This window comes from Aquila chrysaetos, chromosome 12, assembly GCF_900496995.4.
Source record: "Aquila chrysaetos chrysaetos chromosome 12, bAquChr1.4, whole genome shotgun sequence".
In the NCBI taxonomy this organism is placed as follows: Eukaryota; Metazoa; Chordata; class Aves; order Accipitriformes; family Accipitridae; genus Aquila; species Aquila chrysaetos.
The window spans coordinates 19,231,352-19,253,935 of NC_044015.1; the positions used below are offsets into that span (position 1 = coordinate 19,231,352).

The following is a 22,584-nucleotide window of genomic DNA, read 5'->3' on the forward strand; positions in this document are numbered from 1 at the left end:
AGTGTTTCAAGTAAGTCAAGCCATTACCAATGCACATCTGAATATAGTGTATATGTACAATATACATCTATACTGAATGCGAATACAATAGTTTATCATGTAGGAGTCAGTCACTCTACACTCACGTCACTAAATACACACCCTCATTGTGTGCACTCGCTCTCCCTCTCCCCAGTTCTTCCTCTTTCTTTACTTCTTGTGTCAGGATTCTGGTGGCCTTTTGCATCTCAAGGACTTAAGCAGCAAGCAAGCTACAGCTGTAACCTCAGATCATTCCCAAGCAAACCTTCATCCCCCATCACAGCATCAAGGCCCTTGCTAGGTCAAGTGTTTTCAGGGGGAGTTATGGCACCATTTTTAATACTTAGATTTAATCAAAATGTCTTTTTGTTTGTTTGTTTGTTTTTTGTTTCAAATCATTTAACTAGAGAGTGGACTGATAACCAGGCCCTTCAGAAACTTAAAAAATTACTTAAGACAGGAACTGCTGCAATGTTTATCTCCACTAAAAGAAAGAAACAAGTTTTGCTGGGCAGTTTCTTTTGCATTAAAAGAACAATTTTTCTTATTCACTACATGATGAGTTACTAAACGTCACCGATTGAGGGCTAAATCACAGCTGTTACTATTCTGAGGGAGAAAATACATCTCAAGATAAAGAAAAAAGACCCTCTTACGTGGGGCACGTTGCTTTTATTTGTTTTTAAACAGTGGCTGCTTGAAGCTGCTCAGAGGTTTTGAGTGTCAAAGCCATGTCAGCAGAGATGGATTAGTGGGCAGAGAGCAAGTGGTGCAGTCAAAGGTTCACAGTGAATGTAATTTATTCACGTAGCTCCGCAATTTATCACGTGGCTATTACCATAATGTACGTGGGAAGCAGCTGCATGCGTGCACATAATGCCCTAAATGTATATGTGGTTGGACCTGAACTCCTTGCAGAACAGTAGTGGTTGAAAATGATACCATAAGGCATTTGAAAGCAAATTTCCCTCCTGTGGGGATGCTGTCACACAGCAATGATGATTCATACACAGGCAAATAAATACTTTGTAGACTTTTCCCAGTTATGATAACCTCACTTACCAGAACTCACTGGTTTTTCAAATCTAAATTATGTAGGTAATGTGATGTATGTTTCCACTGCTTTATTAACAGATTTAAGTACATACGCTTTGCATCTCAAACTCACATTTTCTAGTCAAGGAATACTGTATTTTCCACTCAATATTTAACAGAAATAGTCAGTGGCAAAGAAAATGAATTTTCCCTGTTTGTGAGGACAAGCTGAAGATTTCCTTTAACTCGAATGACCTCTTACACCACGATCTATCAAACACCTGGGAGCAGCACAGCTGTAAAAGGTTGATATATATAGTGTCTGCCTGGTTTCTCATACCTGTACAATTATTTACCAAGCCAAACATTTCCAAAACTAGTCTCTAATTTTAGGAGCATCTAAATTAAGGAACTTGACTTTGGTCTCTTTTAGTTGGGTTAAATGCTTACCATTTCAGTTAAAGAAGAAAGCTGTCAGTGTTGCTAGAGCTGGCCCCCACCCGAAGGTGTTTCTTCCTGCACTGTCCATACACGCAGATATGGACCTGCTGGTACGTACCTGCTGCATGCGGTGGCAATGCTGCCTGCGGCTGCGTGGGCTTGCCAGAAAAACTCCACCAGCCCAGCTCCCACCACCGCTTTTTAAGCTTCTGCAGTTGGAAGTTTCTAACAACGGTCTCACGTTTGGAAATTATGCTGAATTATATCACACTATGATGCTTTCAGGTGATCACATTGGAACCAATTCACTCAAGTCTTTCGTGATCCAGGCAAATGCACCCCAGTTACCAGTTAGCGCACTTAGAGTTTTATGCTGCTTTCTTTTAAAGTCATTAAAAGTTGACCTAGAGAGACACCGAATTCAGGTAAAGCCAAGTTAGGTCCCCATAACTAGAACATCTCATCGCCCGGCTTAATGTACTGCTCAGCATTTTGTTCAGAACCTTTCACATTTGGAATATGATGCAGATTTTCTTGGATAATTACATGTATGCTCTAGGGCTTCCATTTTGAAGCCATCTATCACAAATATATACCCACTAATTATGCAAAATGAAAAGCTTGCCTTACCATTGCACAGAAAGTCTCGGGAGGATCTCCACACGTTATGTCTGGGGGATCCAGAGTCACTTTTACGTATTTGATCATGTCTCTGGCTTCTGGCTGGCAGGCCATGTAATCCCATACTTTTCCCTCTTCTGTGTAAATTTGAGTCTTACACACATCATAGTGTCCCCACACGGAAGGGTAGTGCTGCATCACGGAGGATACGGTAACCCAGAGGGCGTGAAGTGACAGGAATCTTGACAAATACATTTCTAAATCCTTTTATGTCACCGTCGTAAGGATGCTCAGTACTGGCGTACGTGCAGTCTATAGATTATATGTATATATACATATACATGTATATATTTTGTAAAATAGGTTCCAACTCAAACGTGAAGCATTAGGATAGGGTGTTTGTTTTCACTAAGTTGAAGACTTTGGTAGAAGCCACCCAGACCCCGATGACAGCCTTTCACAGCAACGCAGCGCTTGTCCTTTGTCTTATAACTTATCTGTCAGGGCTTCTTGTAAAAGATGTCCAACAGCAGATAATAATTTGTGAAGTTGCAGGTCTTCAGCTACTGTCGATAACCCTGAGTGATCCTCCGTGTTCAGGGCTCGCAGGGGATGCCCAGATGCACTGATAAATCAGTATCCGAAGCAAAAGGATGAGTGTCTACAGGCTGGTGTCTGTTTCCCATCAATCATTCTTTTCTTCTGGCACCAGCACCCTTTTAGAAACAATAAGAGTTAGAGTTATTGTCCAAGAATCAATGCATTACAAAATATATGATATGTTGACATTTTGGAGGTTTGATGCAATATAAAGCAAATTGGTATAATATGGATAACCTTTACCGTGGGTGCTGTGCTAGAATGAACAAACTAACAAAATCATTCACAGTGAAAAGTATTTTGACATGAAGGATTTAACTCTTTTCTAACAAAGACAGATTTATAATGTTGCAGGTGAGTTACAGGTTTCTGCTTCCCAAAACTGTATTTTCACCCTAGCAAAACAGAGAACAATCTACCGAACGCAACCATTGCCCACATCGTGCAGGCAGTGGAGCAGGCAGCCCAGTGCCGCGGGGCAGCAGCAGGAAGGCTCTTCTATTAAAGTGACACAGAGATGCGTATCAGGTGCTGATGCTCTCTTGGCAAGGGGACCTCAGCAAGCTCCAAAAGCCTCACGCATTTCTTAGATTCTTTTTTTTTTTAAGGGTAACAAAGATATTGCAGCACACTTCCGTTTCCTTGAAATTTCTCATTAGCATTGGAAGAGCTTTGCTCCTTTTTCTTTTTTCTTTGAACTGTGATTTACTGATCACACTGATGATAAACTACTGATAAAGATAATGGTTCATTTGTAGCCGACTATAAGGATGCTTTCCCCCTCTGTTATGGCAGTCTTACTTTCCTAGGTTTGGGGGTGGGGGTACCTGTGTACTCAGCGTTTATTTCATAGCAGATATATCCCCTTTCCTCTCTTCAGAAAGCAACTAGAAATTCCCTTTGTTTGTATCACCTCAATCATATTATCACAGGTATAAAATCCTAGGATGTTATTACAACGACTTAAAATTAAATTAAATAAAATTAAAAACTGCAAAGACGGAGTAAGTACGCTAAACACAGACAAGGAAAACTGGGGCTAGGAACTCCAACTCATTTCTCTCAGCTTGTGCCTGACGTCAGCCCATGCCAGGCAAGGACGGGGAGCCTGGGCGCTGGGCTCTCTGCAGGAGGAGGATTTCAGCCAGCCGCCGCAGCACCTCTGCACTCTTTTTGTCTGGATGCTAAAATCTAAGCAAACCCATCAGACAGGTGGTAAGAAACAACTGTAAGTCACCACTTTCTGCAGCCCGCTTTGCTTGTTCCCAGTTTTAAATTATGCCCAGTGTCATGAACCCTCCTACACCCCAAAACCATGAGAAGTGGTATGTGACCTGGGGAGCTCCTGAGCATGACACTTTGGTAATACACATTTTCAAAACTTATCTTCAAAGCTATTCGCAAACGGCCTCCCTATATTTAAATAAAGCTTCATCTTAAACTGAGCTAAACTACAGACACTATGAAATGCCAACAGATGGTTGAATTGTGTTTCCATAGCAAAGTAATTTACAATAATTGCCGTATGGACGTAAATGCAATTTTCCATTATATTCATTTTATCAAGTGTTACCATACAATTCTCATATATTTTATCAGAATATGCAGAGAATATCTGAATTTTCATGCAATAACAATTTTCAATTAGTTCAAATATATTTAAGCTTCAAATCTGAATCTGACACAAAAGCAGAAATACCTAAGACCAAATTAAAATTATATCTTTTCAAGAAGCACACTGTGTAGTACCACTGTTTTTTTGTAGCGACCTTACATTATTTTTGTTTCAATGGGAATGTTTACTTATTATCTTGGAATTCAGTAATTCAGAGAACACTTTCCATGTGATTTTAAAGACACCTCATGCTCTTTCCCTCTCATCCTTTCCAATCTATTTCACTATTTTGCAGGGGAAAAAACCACCCCCAAAACCCCATAGCTTAGAACAGTCATTATACAAAAGGGAAACTACTCTCTGCTAAAAAAGGAGCCAAATGACTTTAAATTTGTGACAAATCAAAACATACTCTGTATTGGAAAAGGCTTGGTCATAGCTGGAACAAGCAGTAGGTGAATTTCATGTTTCTGTGTAGAACTAAGAAGTTACTGAGTTTAATTATCCTTAGACTACAAGCCTGTATATTCAGGCAAAAATAGATTTGTTTTCTTTAATATTTTCCTTGCTAGCTTTTCAGTTACCCGTAACCTTTTATAACTGCTGAGACTCAGATCCACTAATAAACAGGACTGGATAGGACTAAAATAATGTGAAGCAAGCTACTACCTTAACACCCTATGCTAAAATACTTCCCATATAACGAATTCTCATTAAAGTAAGCCAGAGTCATAATGACGGTCATTACACAGAATTATAGACTATAACATTGATCGAATTTAGTGCACTGACAAGGAAAAAGTGCAGAGGAGTGCAAGACATCTGAGCATTAGGCAGATGTAGCAGCGTACGACAGGCATTCCTGACAAGAAGCAGCCAATTATAGCTTAAATTTCTGGCATATAACCAGTTCTGATTAATAGTTTTCCATTACATTACAGACATATTATTAATGTATTAAAAATGTCAAGCTTTGGCAAGAACTAATATGGCATGGCTCAGTTAGTCTGCAGTATCTTCTTTTAATGAGCTTCCATTGATACAGAGAAAGATATTGACCAAAGCACATTAAGGATCATGTGCTGAGCGCTGCTGGGGTTTTTCTGACGGAGCTGTTAAGATTTGTCTTGCTTATATTTATTCCTGCAGAGTCACTTTTGACATGCATTCTACATTTCAGTGGTCTATTGCTAAGGACATATGTATTTGAATTATTCTGTACAACACCGTTTAGACTAACATTTCTGAAGTTTACAGCTGTACCAGTTGTGTAGCGCTAACCCTCGTGCTGTGGGCAAGACAAAGCGATGTTTTTTTGTCCCCAGTAATGCCTGTGCATTTGACCTTACAAAAAAGCAATCAAACAAATCAGGAATAACTAATGCCTGGTCCCCTGATCCCCTGCACCCCGCAGTGCTCTGGTCTTCACACACCCTGGGTGCTGGGGGCCCGTGGGGGTGGCAAAGAGGGAGCAGCATCCTTACTAACTGAGGGCAAGGGAACGGCGAACTGCTGGAAGGACATTAGCTAATGTATGCAAAGCCTCCAGAGCACACTGCTCCTGGAGATCTCCTTCGAGGGGCAACAGCGGTATGAACGGCAGGACGTTTTGGGCCTTGAACATTCCCATGTGCCATAGCCCCTGCAATATGGAAAACACCGGGAGGCACCCGGGAGGCACCGGTGCTGAAGGCCATTTCTGCTGTCTCTGCCTTCCCCCAGAGCACCGCTCCGTCTGCAAAGTGCTGGGCATTCAGGCCACAGCGAGTATGTTATGGCTGTTTGAGAAGAATGGCACGCAGGTGATGCATGCATCCCTTTCCAGGTGGGTAAGTCGCACCTTGCGCAGCATTTTTTATTCTGCAGCCTGAGCAGATACCCCCTTCAAAAACCAGCTAAAAAGCATCTCGTCAGAATCGGTGCCGCTGAAGAACTTCAGATCTCGTTGGGGGTTGTTAGCAAATACTCCTCCTCTGTCTCCTTCCATCACTGTGAAAATCCACCCTCTTCCCCAAATAACTCCCCCCGCACAAAACCCGTGTCGGCTGCATGCCCTGCAAGAGCTCCCTGCTGGGAAGTCACTCTGCAAACCGTACGGGTGGGCTCCTGGCCTCCCTCTTTGGCACACAGCAGGTACGCGAAGGAGGTAATAAAATAACAAGCGATTGCCTCTCACGCAGCGCATGCATTTGATAAAGTGTACGCCGCCACCGCGCACGAGTAAGAGCGACAGCCAAAACCAGTTATTATAATGCATAGCAGTCTGAGGAGAACCGGTTAAAATCATAAGCAAGGCAAGGAGTGCTGGCTGTCACCTCCCAACACTAGCATCTGCAGAACAGTTTTTTTTCCAAAGGAAACATGCTTTAAGTTTGTATCCCTAACAGCTTCACCAGATCAATGTATCTAATCAAGCCCAGGTAAAAAGACCTTTTGAGTCCACTCCAGTTACTAATTATTTCAAGCCAGTTTAGAACGTATGAAATAATGTGTATTACAAAACAGAACTAATCCTCATACCTGCAAGTTACAACAGTTAATAAAAACCAAGTGTTTTATACCTTGCTACACCTAGACAACTTGAGAACCCGGTACATAAATCCGGTATTTAAAAAACCCCACCAACCCAACCTCTTTTATAAGTGCAGAATCATTCACCTATGCAAACAAGAAGGGGGTCTGTGTTTAATGATTTAACAATTTTAGCTTTCCATCTTACTTGGATGAAATACAATTGCTGTGGTGACTTTGGATTCAAATGCTGCTCCAAATGAAGTTTAGGTTCTATTTTTATCCAGCTTATTTAACTATTTAGCAGAAAAAGATTTCCTTGCCTCAGGAGGAATTTAAAATGTCAATACCTATTGGCTGAAGGAAATAAAATAGTGTTCTGCTACCAAAAAACTGGGATTCAGCACTATACTTAAAATATTTCTGGTATTCCCACATCATTCTTTGCTGAGTGACACCTCACACTACTGTTGCCTTTACTTGCTGGGTATCATCAGCTGTCAGCATATGGAGTAAAAGCACTTCAGCTATTTAAATTGTAAAGGCTTTGTATGTAGATCCTTTAAGTTTTTCCTCTAGAATCTTTATAATTGTGGCTTATTGCCTTAAATATCTCTGTACCTAGCATCAACCTGTTCTGCAAGTTTTTTCTCTTGGAATTCAAGTTAGCATTTGGGGTGGTTGCAGGTTTTTTGGTCATTATTTTTCACCGTCAATAAGGTAATACATGCTCCTCAGGCAGTGTATCCGGCATACAGGGCTACCCAGCTTTCAAGTCGTGGTGTGAGCTGATGACACCTCACAACTGAACGAAAACGAAAGCCTACGGGACCCTGAATTTGTTCTGTCCTATTGCCAGGTTTTACATACGTAGCTAGAAAGTTGTTGCCACTTCTTATCAGTGTCACAGGGCTGAGGGTTGATGGCAAAGTCCACGACTCCATGAGAATATTGCCACTAACTGCTGGAAGCTCTCTGGTAAATATCCATTAAAACTCCAAAAATATGCCAGAAATCAGCCTTTATTTTGTTTCCAAATAGAAAACCAAAACAAAACAAAACAAAAATGCCACACACCAAAAAACAAGCCGGGGAAAGTTCTACTGTGGTTTTCTTCCCTTTGACTGGCTTCCCAGGCCACAGCTTCTCATCCTCAACCGCATTGTCCTTAGGCAAGACAGTGATTTATTCCCTCTTTAAACGCATCTCCACCGTTTGTTTCACTCACTGTCTGTGCTAACACCTCCACAGAAGTAAGACTGGCTCCTAGCACATCAGATCCGGAATATTGAAAAGTTGATTGCAGAACAATAAAAGTATATTCAGCGGAGGCCAAAAATGCACATGCACAACTCTGAGAGCACAAAAGCATCTGTTTTATCGGGTTTAGCTGATCTGCGCTGCTCACCGCCATGCGGGGTTTCTTTAGGGGGTTTTGTGTGCGTGTGTGTGTGAGCGAACGTTTAGAAAAGCCGCCTGCAATTTCCGATGCAAGGGAGGGAACTGTTTCCAGGTTGAGTACCAGTGACCGGTCCGCTGCTCCTCGGCCAGCGCGGCTATTGCCCCGCCACCGCCACCGCCCTCTGCCAAACGGGACTTTTGATCTTTCTCGCCCCCCCGCGCGGGAAAATCCACGCCGCGGGGCGGCAGCCGGCGCGAGGGTCGGGCCCTTCCCTCAGGGCTCTCCCGCCGCCTGCGCGCCGCGGCCGCGCCCCCTTCAAAGCCCGGCGCGGACCGACCCGAGCTCCGCCGGTTCCCGCGGAGGAGGCAGCACCGCGCAGGTACCGCCCCGGCCTGGGCCCCGGCCCCCGCTCCCGCTCCGCGCCGGCGGCAGGGGGCGCGCGGCCCGCGCCGATCCGCCCTCGGTCCGCGGCCCGAGCCTCCGCGACGGGGAGGGGGGGACGGGGACGCCGCCGCACACAGGGACCGGCACATGCACAGACCCCCTCCGCGCCGCGCAGCCCCCTCGTCCCATCCCGCCCCGGGGCGCGCCGAGTTGCGGGCGGGCGGGCGGTACTCACCGCGCGGGCGCGGGCTCGGGCTCGGGCTCTCGCCCTCGCCTCACCGCGGGGCGGCGCGGAGCCGCCGCGGCGCCGGGACGCGCTGGGGCTCCCTCGGCGGCGGCATGAGGGGCCGCGGCGTGGGCGGGGGGGTGCTTCCCCCCGGGAAAGTTGCCGGCGGGGCGCGGTGTCTCGGCGGGCGCGGGCCGCCGCTGGCCCTAGGTACTTGTCGGCGTCGAAGTTTGGCGGCGCGCGGGCGGCGAGCGGCGCGGGGCGGGGCGGGCGGGCGGGCTACCGCTCTCCTCCGGCGCTCGGCGGGGCGGCGGGCGGGGCCGGGCGCGCAGATCATCGCCGCGGGCGCGGGCGCCGCGCAGGTGCTGCCCGCCGGGGTTCCCCGACCGCCACCGCCACTCAGGGCGGGGGCGTCCCCGCGCGGGGCGCCGGCGGCCACGGCATGAGGCGAGCGGCGGGCGGAGCGCGCCCGGGGCCGCGGCGCGGCGGACTCCGGCGGCGCGGCCAAACTTCGGGCGGCGGCGGCGCTTCCGCACTTCGGAGCGACCTCCCCGCGACTGCCGGCGAGCGGGGCGGCGGCAGCTACCCCACCTCCGGGCCCGCGCGACGCGCGGCCCTAGTGCCGCCGCCGCGCCCGCCCCCCCGCGCCGCCGCGCTCCCCGCCCCCCCCCCCGCCCCCCGAGCGGACCGCCGCGCCGCCCCCCGCTCGGGGTGCTCGCGCCTCCCTCCCTCAGCCCCGCGCGGGCGGTAGCCGCCCATCCGGCAACCCGGGTTCCGGCTCCGCGCTCTCCCTTCCCGCTGGAGCAGCCTTGTTTTTCCTTTTTTCACTTCGGCTTCGGCCTGGTAACGCGCGCGCGGAGATCGCCGTAAGTGCTTCTGCTCTCCGAGCCCGGAGCCCGGGCGGGCTGGCCCGAGCGCCCCGCCGCAGCGGCGCTCGGGCGCGGGGACAGGGCAGCGTCCGTCCCGCCCGCCTCGCCGGAGGGTCCCTCCGCAGGGCTGGACGTGCCTGGAAAGCGCTGGTCCTTCCTCTGCCCGCTGCACCGAAGTGCCACCGAAAGAGAGGGAAAGCGTTATTTGTACTGTTGCGGTGCTGCTGTGACCGCCCTCCTCGTAGCGGTCCTTCTGGGCTTCAGAGAGATGCGAAAACTCCGGCCCCACAATCTGCTCTGCCTGCCCGGTTTCATCCTGCACCCGCTCCACTTCTGTCATTTGTATGGGAGACGTACACAACTCTCCCCTCCAGCCGTCTCCAGGCTATAAAACAGTATCTAAAACTCATAATGATTAGTGAGTCCCGTGTAGGAATTGTGCTTACTCCTGACAACTACCTGGTTACTGAATTTGACCGACTCCGGGTGCCAGCTCTGGCCAGTTGGACACTGGCTATATCCTGAACGCTCGGGAGCTGTGTTTATCGTTCATTTGTGTGTTTTGCATGTTAAGAGGTGTTAAACGGGTTTATGCAGGCAACGGTGCCATTGTATTCGGTTGACAAGATTTGGCATTTTGCAATGCCGGGATGTAGCCAGGTGAAAGGAGGCAGTGGAGTTGTGGTAGAGTAAGAGACTTGTTCTCCGTTTGGGCTTCAGAATTTGGTAGGTTGTGTAAATAACTGGCAGAAGTCATTGAGAAGGACGTTTTACTTCCTCCCCTTATGGACTGGTAAACCAGCAAAGTCAAAAAGATGCCTTCTAGTTCCTCCCAGCTTTTTTTTCCCCTGTGTGGGCTGTGGTGTTGCTTCTCTCTTTCCATTCCTTCTCTGGCATCTCTGCGGCTGTGTTAGTGCAGGCACCACATACATGGAAAAGTCATTTGTGTGGGAAAGCCGGGAATGATCAAAGGGGTGGGAAAATTCAGCTTCAGGGTTTTTCAGCCCCCAAAGCAGTTCTTGCTCTGTTTGCAGCCTCCTGGTGCAGGGGAATTGTCCCCGACCTGGTACAAAAGGATAGAAGATGAAAATGAGTAATTTTCTTTTACCGCTTGAACTGGGAACATGTCAGACATCGAGGCTCCTTAGGGCCTTTTGTAAAGGAGAGGGGCAAGAGTTTCACTGTGGTTGGAAGAAATGGGTTGTTCCCCTAATTACAAGACAGACAGATGGCTGTACAGTAAAGTGCAAGACACCATACTCAGTGAGCCAAGTGCCTGCGGCAGCACGTGCGGACAGACCAGCCCTGCTGCCCATGGGAGCTATTGGGGACCTCTGCCTCAGAGGTGCTCCAGGTGTGATGGCTTTGGCTGGCTGTGGGCAGGTCTGGGTCAGCTGTTTGCAGATGCTGCAAGGTGAATGGTTTGGCAGCACTCGAGGAGGGCTCTCTTGCTTTAGAATTGGGAGTAGAAGCCTCCTTTCCATGCGCCCAGAGCACAGCTCTTCATGTTACAATAATGCCAGTGACAGTGGTGTACTTGGTGGAGAGCAGAGCCGAGCCTGCCGTATGTACCTGCTCTGCACCTTGTGCTGCTCGGGTAACGTGCCCTAAACCTCACCTATGGTGTTGTGTTGGAAGTTTTCCATCCTTGGTGCTGAGTCTTTGGCCTGTCTGCTGAGACCATTGCTTGGCTGGTGGGACTGGCTGGCCACAAAGATTAAAGGCAGGACCAAGTCATTTGACATGTTGAACATCATTAAGTTCTTCTGCTAATGATATTAGCCTCCTGTATCAAAGCTGGAGCAGCTGGTTCGAGTGCAGCGTCACCAAGTCTGAGATTAGATGTGCTGTACTGGTAAAAATGATGGCCAAAAATCAAATCCAGTCTGAGAATGCGGCCAAACTTCGCAGCCAAATTTTAAGCTTATCAGAAAAAAGGGATCTGATTTAAATTCTTTGTCAAAGGCTGTTGCAAGGATGGAAAAGCAGATGGAATTCGGCAGCTAGAGGAGACTTGCCTGTGTTGGTTTTGTGCTTGTTAGAGTCATAAGCTGGAGTAAAACATGGAAAGGATGATGCCTTTATAATAAAACTGAAAATATTGCGCGAATGCCTGTACTGAATTTCTGACGGCCCCTTTAGTAGTGAGTAACAATTGTTCACATGTAAATGGACTGGTGACCTCACTGCCACAGCACCTTGAGGCTGGACTTTAGCAGGATTCCTAAAGCAGATTTGATATTTAGACAGAAAATAAGATTAACCAGAGTTTGAATGGAATATTTTAAAACGTACAGATTACTGCAGGTCCCACTACCTGCTTTACCAGGTTGGAAATTCGCTAAAATGAAGATTTAGGCAGTCATTAAATACTAAAGGATGGAAAGTCACAACACTGGGAACGTGTTATCTTGAAAGTGTTTCCAGCAGTATTTCTTATGTCTTCTCAGTAATAGCTGGTATTGGCCCCTAATGGAATCAGGGAAAGGGATTAATTTTTAATTACTGGCCTGAGCATGGGAGCACCTGTGTCTGTTAGGACACTCCTTGCTACAAGGCATAATTTCTACTGAAAGCGGCATATATTGCTGGTACAGAAGCGGTACCGCTGATTGCAAAGTTTTCTGTAAAACAACAGCTGAACTCTGAGTTTTTAACCAAGTCCTAAACCTAATCAAGCTTTGCATGATTTCAAGCAGCGGTTTGGATATTTAGTGCATCCCCTCATGTGCTGTTATGAATCTTTTATTACCTGCTGTAGTCCGAGTTGACCTCTAATGATACAGCAGAATTATTTTATTAATGCATTTTCCCGCAGCAGAGGACACTGCACTGGGCAGTAGCAGAGTCCCTGGCTTTGCCTGAAGTGACAGGTGTCCCTGGAGATGTGTCCAGAGAAATGGGGAGCTTCCCTGCCTGAAGCCCCGAGTTTCAGTATAGTGGTATCTGAGGCCTGAAGTGAAATATGCAGATGTGAGGTGATGCAGCGGCTGAGGCCTGACATCAAAACAAAGAGGCTGATCGTGGCGGGGCTGGTGCCCTGGCCGGGCAGCGGGGAGCGGGCAGTGGGTGCAGCCTTTCTGGGCTGAGCGGTGGCAGGGAAAGTGCCGCTGCGCGGGGAGCGGCTCGGTGCCACTGGGCATCTCCGCGCTGCGGAGCCGCTGCCTGGTCCACATGCTGCTCTGCTCCTCCGGCACGCTGCATACATGTTTCTGACCTCTTTTGCTGCCAGCTGAAGGAGGTTTTGCGAAGCAGCAGGCAAAAGGTGCGGGAGGCAAGAGCAGGAGGAGTGCTAATTTGCCCCTGCCTCCCCCTGCTGAGCTGAGACAGGGGTAGAAACAGCCAAGAAACAGTGAACTCTCCCAGAGGCAGAGCTCATCTGTCCACTTTATTGCTGCTTTGCCCACAGTCATTTAACCTCCTGGAAAGTCAATTGGTTCGCGAGGGTTTGAATGTTGGTCTGGGCTTGCACCTTTAGTGCCTCCAGCAGCGTCATTTCCAGCAGAATGATTGGAAAACTGTATTGAGATAAATGACAAAATCAAAAGGTTTCTGCATTTGTGCAGGCAGGGGGACAAATCCTGACTCTGTTCAGCAAAGCAGCGAAAATGCAGACGTTCCCAAGCAGTGTTTTGCCACTGCTTGAGCTTCAACACAGCTGAAGGGCAGGGGACAGGGAGGCTACTGAAAAAAATGTCACCCCTTGCTCTGAAACCTCCATCACAGTACAGTTTGCAAGAGGTTTTCTCTGAGCAGGATGGATGGCAGAACAGAAAAATGCTGGCAGCTACAAGTGCCTTGTCTAGACCAGGGCTTCCATCGCAGCGCTCTGCCCAGGGCAGACCCGGCTAGCAGCACTGGGAAGTTTTAATGGAAAAGGCTGGTGGAGGCACGCAGCGCTCTCAAAAGCCCTCCAGCCCCCGAGTAAAGTAATCTGCGCGGCCAGCTGGGAGTATGATGTTGCACTGATGCGCACTACATAAAGAGACGTGCGAGTCTGACATCCTACTCCTGCCTCCGTTTCCATACGGCTTGATAATGACTTTTTCTGCTTAGAGGGTAAGGAGATCTTTCCCAATCATGTTTCAGGGCTGAGAGCTTCTCTGAACAGGACATCTTGGTCTGAATCTTGAAATTGGGTATGCATGACATCTGGGAGAGAGACTACCTCATCAGCAGGGTTCTTCATTTGACTGGGATTGTTGCCCACTGGCAGGGCATGCGACCCTATTACTCATTCCTCTGGTCTAGGATAGAAAAAAAACCCATTTCAGGTCTTCTGTGAGAAGCATTTTTGTAATTCCCATGCACTTCCCCAGGGAATGTGGGCAAAGGAGTTCCATGAGGTGTACTCTCAGTGAGAAGGCAAAGTCAGTTATTTGATACACAAAGGGTTATTCTTAAGTATCAGACTTGTTGATTCAGAGGTGCACGTAAATTACAGCCTGGATTTCCGCTTGCAGGATGAAAAATGTTTTGTTCTAATAATAAATACTGAATCTCTGCTGTTTCCATTTACATAACACACATGACACAATGTGTAAATCCTTGACAATATTTTTTCAGAATTTAGCAGCTTGTTTTTCTGCAAACATAAACATTTATTTTTGGTGTTAATAATTAATAATACGCCACATGCCCATAATAAATGCAAAATCTAATCTTGTATAGACATAAATGTGTCTGCCAAAGTGGTCTTTCTGTGCTGTAAATGACTTTCACAAAGTGGTAGCATACATTTTATTTTCAATCACTGGTGATTTGTTTTGTGAACAGATATGTCATTAAACTAAATGCTTTCCTTTGAAAATAACAAATACTTCACACATTTATTTTTTTTCCCAAAAGAAAAATAGTCAATTATTAAAAAAGGGGAAGTGGCTAATATCAAAATCTTTGCAGCTGTATCCAAAGCAAAATGTAGACAGGAATGTGGAAAATCCCAGCAATGGAGGCAAGGGAACATGAGATATGAGAGTATCAGTCCTCATCTCTGCAGTGGAAAGAAGGAAACGACCTCCTTGGGGTCAAAGTCACTCCTGCAGTTGGACAGAGAGTGACTCTACATGGTTCAGAACAAGATACCGGAGCGGTGCAGGGTAGCAGTTCTAGGTACACCCTTCTCTCACCTATTGATTCCTCCCTTCAGAGCCCAGTATTTTTAGGTTTCATCATTTCCTAGAAACCAGCAGTAGCTGAGAAACCTCCTGACAAAGCCTTTAGGTTGTATTGCTCTTAATGGCTGTCCCACCTGAAGGCTGGCACTGCGGCTGCTCTCAGTTAGAGCGTGACAGCTCTTCCTTACTGTGTTAGCACAGCCAGCAGCAGCTGCTGGGCTGAAAGTTGCAGCTGTGCTTGTGAACCCCGCTTAACAAACTGGATCATATTTTAAAATTGATTTGTGGTACAAGATGGAATGTAGATTGTCTCATCATCAGTGAAGCCACACATAACTGTGGTTCGCTAAACTGCACTGGAAATAGCTGTCCTTACAGAGGAGGCTGAGCTGACTTTTGGGGAAAGGTAGGGATATGCTAACACCAGAGGAGTAACAAAACATTGAGGTGTTTTACTACTCTGTTTTGTAAAGACTTCATAGCTTCTATATTTGTTCTGCTTTTATTTATACTAATCCAACCAACTGATAACTCTTTTTTAGGTACCTCTCATCTTTGTGGAAGGTTTAACTATTCATTCAGTTCATTGGTGGTGGTTAGCAGTGTGTATGACATGAGGGTCCTCAGAAATTGGTCAAACCTTCCAGAAAAGGTAAACCTTAATATTCCAGCATGAAATAAGAGAGGAGATGAAAGAGATTTATCTGAAGCATTTTCATGCTATCATTATGCATTCTGTAGAAGACAAAGATCATAAAAGTCCGATTGCTATTCATGGGCCAGCACTTATTAATCAAATGAAAATAAAGTGCCTTGGTAAGGATGGGTTTAGAGTAACCGGGCTGGGCTGACTCAGCCATTTTTACACAGTGACAAACTCCCTGAATGGTATTGTCTGAGGTTCTTTGGAGGAAAGTTTTCAAAATTCCCCGTTTTCTGAATTTCTCTCTGCTCAGTTCACCTTCTGCTTGGGCACTCTTTCTGCTGGAAACCCAGAGGCACGTAGAGCTTCATGGAGGCTCACGTTGCTGTAGCTGAGCCGAGTGCTGGGGGAGCCTACTTACCCACATGGGTGGCCATAGGGTACAGCTGTCAATACAGGTGATCAGAAATGTGCACAGCAAAGGTTTTTTCGCCTTTGGAAAAAGGCTTTTAAGAATGGAATGTTCTACAGAAATGGTTTGCACCAATGCAAGCTTCAGTCATTTTTCAAGCATAGTAGTAAGCATAATACATTATAAAAAGGAACAGATTATTTGTCAAAAAATATTAGACCTGTTTTTGAAATGGAGGTTCCATCTTTTAATTCTATGTTCTGAAAATATTTCATGTGCTTGTTTTTTTCAGCAGATAGACTTGTCAGGTCTTGGAGTCAGGGACTGTTTCTTACGTTTGTGTACAGAACCTAACACTGCTCTCATCTGAGTTATGCATCTAAGGTTGGACTTGCTACATATAATACATACAGTAATTAACAGTAATGCGTCATCTGTTGTCAGGTAACTTCTAGCTGTTAATACTATCCTAAACATCTTTCCTTCTCAAAAATAGCTTTTTAATGTCATGTAGCTCTCATAGTATGTATGTGATAGCTAGCTTAACCAACCAGCCACTCCAAATTCAGTTCCCAAATGGAGCTTAATGTTTGGGTACAATGATGATTACGTTTGCTGTGTTAAATAACCAGCTATATTCTGTTCTCTCAGCAGGGCAAAAGGCACATATTGAGAACTACCAGTTATTTACCCAATCCCACATACGTTCCTACACAAATACGGACATTTCTTAGTACCAATTTTAATCAGCCCAATATTTTAATATGGAATAGAAACACTCCAGGGATGATTTGCATTGTTCTTTTGTTGATGAATTTCTTTCATGGAGGAAAAGCATAGTTTAACATTCAGGAGTGAATTACAGTAGCGCTCTGGCATGGGATAAAAACACAGAACAATGGACAGAGATAGCATTTAAATTAACTTTTCCCTCCCAATGAAAAGGAGAAATAAGTATATAAAAGCATTCACTACTCGAAAACCTGGATTATTAAGAGGCATTTTTGGGTGTCCATTTGATAGGAGTGTGGAACTCCTGGAGAGAGAAGTAGGGAAAACTCAGTTTTCATAGGGCTGAACCACACTTTTGTCTGGTAACCGTTAGTTTTGATTTGTGGTATACCATTACGAACCAGTGAAGGGCAGCACTAACCAACTCTTTTAGGTAACTAGAAAGATTACTAATTATGTTTTCAAGTTTAAAATTATGTAAACATTAATAATTTGACTGGATTTGCTATGAAATTGGTTCTGTTGCTGTATTACTGCAAAACAGTAACTTCAAGAGCATTCTGTAATCGTCAGAGTGGAATTCTGCAGCTACAAATTAACAGCTTTTAATTTTAGGAAGTTTTAGGAAAGGGCATTTTATTTATTGAAAAGCTGAATCTCTTGCTAAGAGTATGGTCAATTCAATTGCTTTTTTAGGTTATAGCATAGGATCTACACATCAAAGCAGATTTTAGCAGATTGAATTATGGTTCATATCAGAAATACGTACACAATAATACAGATATTTTTGTAGTTCAAAACATTGGAGGCGTGCTTTTCTACACAAATTGGTAGACGAGATTAGTTAATTTATTTCTGAAGTTTCTTTCAGCTTGCTTTATAGGAAATAATGATTTGTATGTCTGATAAACTCGTATTTATACTCAATATAACAGGATATTGGAAAGAACTTTCACTGGCAATTTTATTTTTTTCCTCATGTCTGAAGATTTAGCTGTAAACTTGTACAAACTCTTTCAAAATACCATCTTATTTACTATGGTGTTTGGGAAGGAATAAATTAGAAGGTGCTCTACTGTTTAGTCTCATTTTAAATGTCCTATGCCCATGTGCACATCTAAAAATTACTTTAACATCCTCCCCCCACCCCCCAAAAAAGAATAATATCTTGACTTTCCATAGGAAGCTATGTTATAGTATAAGTTAATGCAAACAATAGTTCATCTGTTTACTTGTAAAAACAAAGCTATACATCATTCTGAATTGGAAGTATTTGTTATGGCTGTGAAAAACAGATGAATCAGTCCTGTTAGATGATTAACTGAATACCCTGTAAATAAAGATCTTCACTGTGATTTTATAGTAGAGAAAGGTCTCTCCATGTATGTTCAAATAGCTACCAACAATATTAATTTGCAGCATTGTTCTTTTTTACAGAGAAAATCATTATTCTAATACTAGGAGTATTTTAGTGCTAAAGAGAACATGTCTTGACTCAGCTCGTAAATGCAAGCGTGCGCGCATGCAGCCTTACTGTCTCCTTCACATCCACGCTGCCCACCGTAGCCTCTGGCCGCCCAGCCGGTCCGCCGTGGGGTTGCACAGACCGAGGGCAGTCCCCAGGGCTGAAGAGAGATGGAGAAATGTGTCTGGGGTCTCCAGGAGCAGTTCTTAGTGGAGTGACTCCCGCTGACCCTTTGGGCGGTATGCTGCTGATTAGCTTTTTAGACACATGATAAAGATTAGCGTAAAGCCCACCTGTCAGGCAAGCCCTTGCCTATTAATCCAAAAGTGTCTACTTTAACCTCAGAAGTTTTCGTGTGTGATATATGTAGAAGTAATCATTGCGTACACCTCCACTGTGAGCAAAAAGCAAGTTTGTGAGAAAAGTTTTAAACAGTTGCTAGAGTTAACAGAACTCCTTGCTTTATCCAGAATTATTTTTGTTGTTGTTTTATCTGCTCTGAATATGTGAAGTACTAACATGAATTCCATAGTGTCACTTACTGTGTACTTGCAATGTTTTGCATGATGTGAATGCTTTAGGTTTTTTTAACGACATCTTTACAGAAGTCTTTCTGGCATACAGCTGGCCTTCCTGCCAAAAAAGTCCAAGTGGTGGAGAACAGAGTAGGAATAGCATCCATGGCACTTCAGGCACAGAAAAGTAGGCGTTTGGCCAAAGTGAGTTACCTTGGCTCCCTAGTGTGAGGAGATGCGATAGGCAAGGATTCATCCCATGTAAGAGATCTGAATTAGGGAGGATTAATTACAGAGAGGACCCAACTGGCAGCCTTAAGGCTTAGGGATAGAGGCTCCAGGTGAGTCATCCCCCGGGCACAGTCTCTGCAGCCCTGGGACAGCTCTGCTGAACTGCTTTTGAGAGGTGCTGGTTTTATATCCTCGCCCTCTCTTTCACACAGATGTGCGATTCCTTCAGCCTTGCAGTAGTGGAGGGAGGTTGTGAGGGCCAAGATGACTCTAGTTGTTTTCTTTCTGTAGTAGACTTGTGTACTAACTAAACATAAATATCAGGATTTTCACATTCCTATAGTCAACAACATTTATTTATATTTTAAATTTCACCTGCATTGCAAGACATTTATTACTATATTTAATGTACAAGACTGCCCAATTAATTAATGAAAAATTCCCCTTCTCCTTTTAAGGGATTAAAATAATATTTTATGGGATGCATCTGGGACACTGGTTACAAATTAAAATGGTGACGTTTACTGCAATAATGGTTTTTAATGCTGGAGAACCAGACCAATAGATCAGATTATAGAAGAGATGAATGAATCGACAAATTAATTAAATAATTAAAAGCTTAAGCTGACACTGAAGGTTATATGTTTATGCTGATATGTAAAACATCTATTGATCTGAAGTTTGATCAGTAATATTTACAAACTGATTCTCATATACATAATTATTATCGTATTCTCTTGTACTAAAAGTATCCTAGGTTACCTGAGCAGGCCCCTGGCACTTCAGCCTGAACACTAATTACTTGAGCTGCTGCAGTTGGTCAGACACGTTGAGGAGCTCTGCTTTCCATGCATTGGTAGGGCTTCCATCTAAAAAAACCCAAAAAGAGCAGGAGGGAAAATGTTTCCCCCAGGTGAAGTTATACTGTATAGGTGCATCACTAGTGGCGGCACATACCGTGTGTGAAAGCGGGCTGAGGAGAGCTGCTGGGGCCATCCCTGGGTATGGACGGTGCTGTCACGTCCCGGATGGCTGTGGCTGGAGAGGGAGGGCGAGTGGACCAGGGCCCTCGGGAGTGCCCCCTCCCTTGGGACAGGGTGGTCTTTCTGAGCAAGAACAGTGGAGTGGAGAAGGCCAAGGGGCAAAGGCTGCATGAGTTTGGCTGTTGGCATGAATAAGAGCTGGAGGAGAGGGAAGGCAAGAGGACGTCAGACCCATCTAAAACACGGACCCGTGTCAGGCTTGTGAGCTCAGACCGCAGGGCAGTGCCTCTCTGGAGATTTCTTTTGGGTTTTTTTTAGAGATCCCTGTTTCTCTAGGGCTTTTAAGAGCAAGGTTTCTGTGGTTAAGCATTTCTTTTCCTAATGCCTTGTTCCTCATGTTCTTGACACATCCTCTGAAAAGGCATTATATTAGACATCACACACGGTTGTGACCTTGATGCCACTGGGGAAGGGTGCATGCGTGCCCTCCCTCCTCTGAGTTCGGACCTTTTAAGGGGTCTAAGGGCTGATTTCAGGACCTGAGAGCGTGGGTACTCACTGTACCATGCTCCAAAAAGGCATGTACAGAGAGCAAAAGACATGAACCTGGAGGTTTCTCTCATAAAATAGAGCTTGAAAAGGACTGCTTACAACAGACAAGTAATTCCAGAAAGGCAAAACTGGATCAAGCTGAACCCGAGGTTTGTTAAGAGTGGAAAGCTTGGCAATGGACATGGTCTGCTGGTAAAAGGGAAAATACAAAGGATCTCCAAAGGCAAATAGTTTAACAGAATTGATTTTTTTCAGACTTATGCACAAACACAGAAAAAAGGATTAGAAAGAAAAGTTTCTGAAATCAGAAGTTAAATGCTAAGGGGATGCATCTAGCATCCATCTGTAATTGATGCTAAGCTATAAGTGCTTTCAACAGGTGCAGGACTCAAGATTTGGCTCTTTTGAAGATGCCTGCAATGTGTCCTTCAGGCCATCTACCCTCTTTGGCTCTTTGATTTCAGCAGCTTTGTTTGCAGATCTGGGGCAGTGTTCACAGCGACTGAGAACCATGTTTTGACATTAGCATCTGCCACACTGGGGAATCTGGCCACTGGCTTCCAGTCCTGCCCAGCATTTCACACAGATCAGAATTGACGTCAGCTAAAGCTGTAACTTTAAGTATTGGCCATGTGTATCCTTCTGACTGTCCAGTTTGCAGTACCCCTCTATATTTTTTCCTAAACAGAAAAATGGTAATTAAAATTATGTGAGGAATGTACAATTGGACGTTGAAGCAGTAGAGCACAAAGAGCATAGCCAACATATGTAAGAACATAAACTAAAATACTTGTTCTCATTTTTCATATTCTTCACCTAATAGCTGAAATCACAGAATATATCCAGAGTGAGAAACATTGTGCGCTTGACTAATATATATTGCAACATTTAAAAAATGTATTATTTATAGAGAGTCATAAATATATTATTTTACATTTGTAGATATTTAGTGGCATGGATCTAAACGATACTTTTACGGGAAATATAAACATGCTGCTCTGATTGGAATCTGAAGTGACCCTGCTGGAACAACCCATAACGGGCACCACCAGCAGGCAAAAGTGGAGCCAGCAGGAAGAGTGTGCTAAATACTCCTATGAGAGTCGAGGCAGTACAGCTTATAACTGCAGATGCTGAAGCTTGTAGGTAACTCTACTTAGGGGAATAATTTCATATTAGCTCTTAAGGGTTCTTTTGTCTTTGTAATTGCATTCTCTTGTAAATAAATATGCAGGATATCTTACCAAACAGAAAGCACAAAGTCTTTTATGATAGGGAATTGCAACATTTAGAGTGATGTCATGTCACAGGTTGTTGCCTGAACACTCATTTACTTCTGAGAAACTTGGTCCAGCTGCCCTGAAATAACTGCTTACTCCATTTAGGTTCTTAAAAAAAAAAATTCTATTAAAATTGGGATCTGAAGTAGTTTTGTGTTTTGTTTGGTTTTGTTGTTTGTTTTTTTTTTTTAAAGGCCCTGCAATCTGAGAGTTCAAAAGATAAGCATTTCTTGACATGAACAGTCTGAAATGTATTTTAAAAGAAAGCCATTAGAAACATTGTTTTCTAATACATTTCATGGTTTACTGATGCTGAGTAGTGCAAAAAATTATGAAGAAATACATCTAGAGTCATTTTGTCACTGGACTATCATAGAAAGTGTGATTAGTCTCGTAATGAATAATAAACAATGAGCAGCTGGAACTGCAGGGAGGAAGCGCGTGCATGACTGCAGTGGTGGTCTCATGGGCTAATTGTGGGTGTTAAGGTCCTCTGCCCTCCCCCAAATGCAGAAATGAGCATCTAACGGCCTGAACAATTGCTGTTCTGTTGTCTTCCATACACAAGCTGCTAAAAGAGTACAGGAAATGAATTGAGATGTGTGTCAAAAATGACAATTAACATGGAAAGTCTATTCCATTGCCATGTTGCTCTCTAGAATAACTTGTGTGTGGTTGTCTCACTGCAGCTGTGGTCTTCTCATTATCACCATCAGATGCATCTGCTTGCTTATTTCTGCATCCTTTTATTCACAGCGGATGAAAACCACAAGGTCCATTTCAGCTGTATGCATGTTCTCCAGTCAATCCAATAACTTCATATGTTTTCTCCTGCAGATAGGTTTCTTTGCTCCCATCTCCCATGTAGATCTCTAAACTGTTGTGGGAATTGCTTAAGCAACATTGGTGTATCAGATGAGAGAGGCATT

At 44.9% G+C, this 22,584-nt stretch overlaps 1 protein-coding gene across 10 annotated transcripts in view; it reads right to left on the minus strand.

Moving 5' to 3' along the window:
- NTNG1 (netrin G1) overlaps positions 1-18,301 on the minus strand; it is a 168,732-nt gene extending 150,431 nt beyond the window's left edge. Inside the window, exons 1-2 of one of the 10 annotated variants that reach the window (XM_030032435.2) lie at positions 18,164-18,301; positions 2,128-2,834 (exon numbers count right to left, since the gene is read on the minus strand). In XM_030032435.2, coding sequence (XP_029888295.1) covers positions 2,128-2,373 — 246 coding nt within the window. In that variant the 5' untranslated portion in view covers positions 2,374-2,834; positions 18,164-18,301. Of the gene's footprint in view, positions 1-2,127; positions 2,835-7,921; positions 8,593-8,865; positions 9,295-18,163 lie in introns of those variants that run through there. The other 9 variants (XM_030032434.2, XM_030032438.2, XM_030032437.2 and 6 more) reach the window with 9 other exon arrangements.
- Between the last annotated feature and the right edge of the window lie 4,283 nt (positions 18,302-22,584).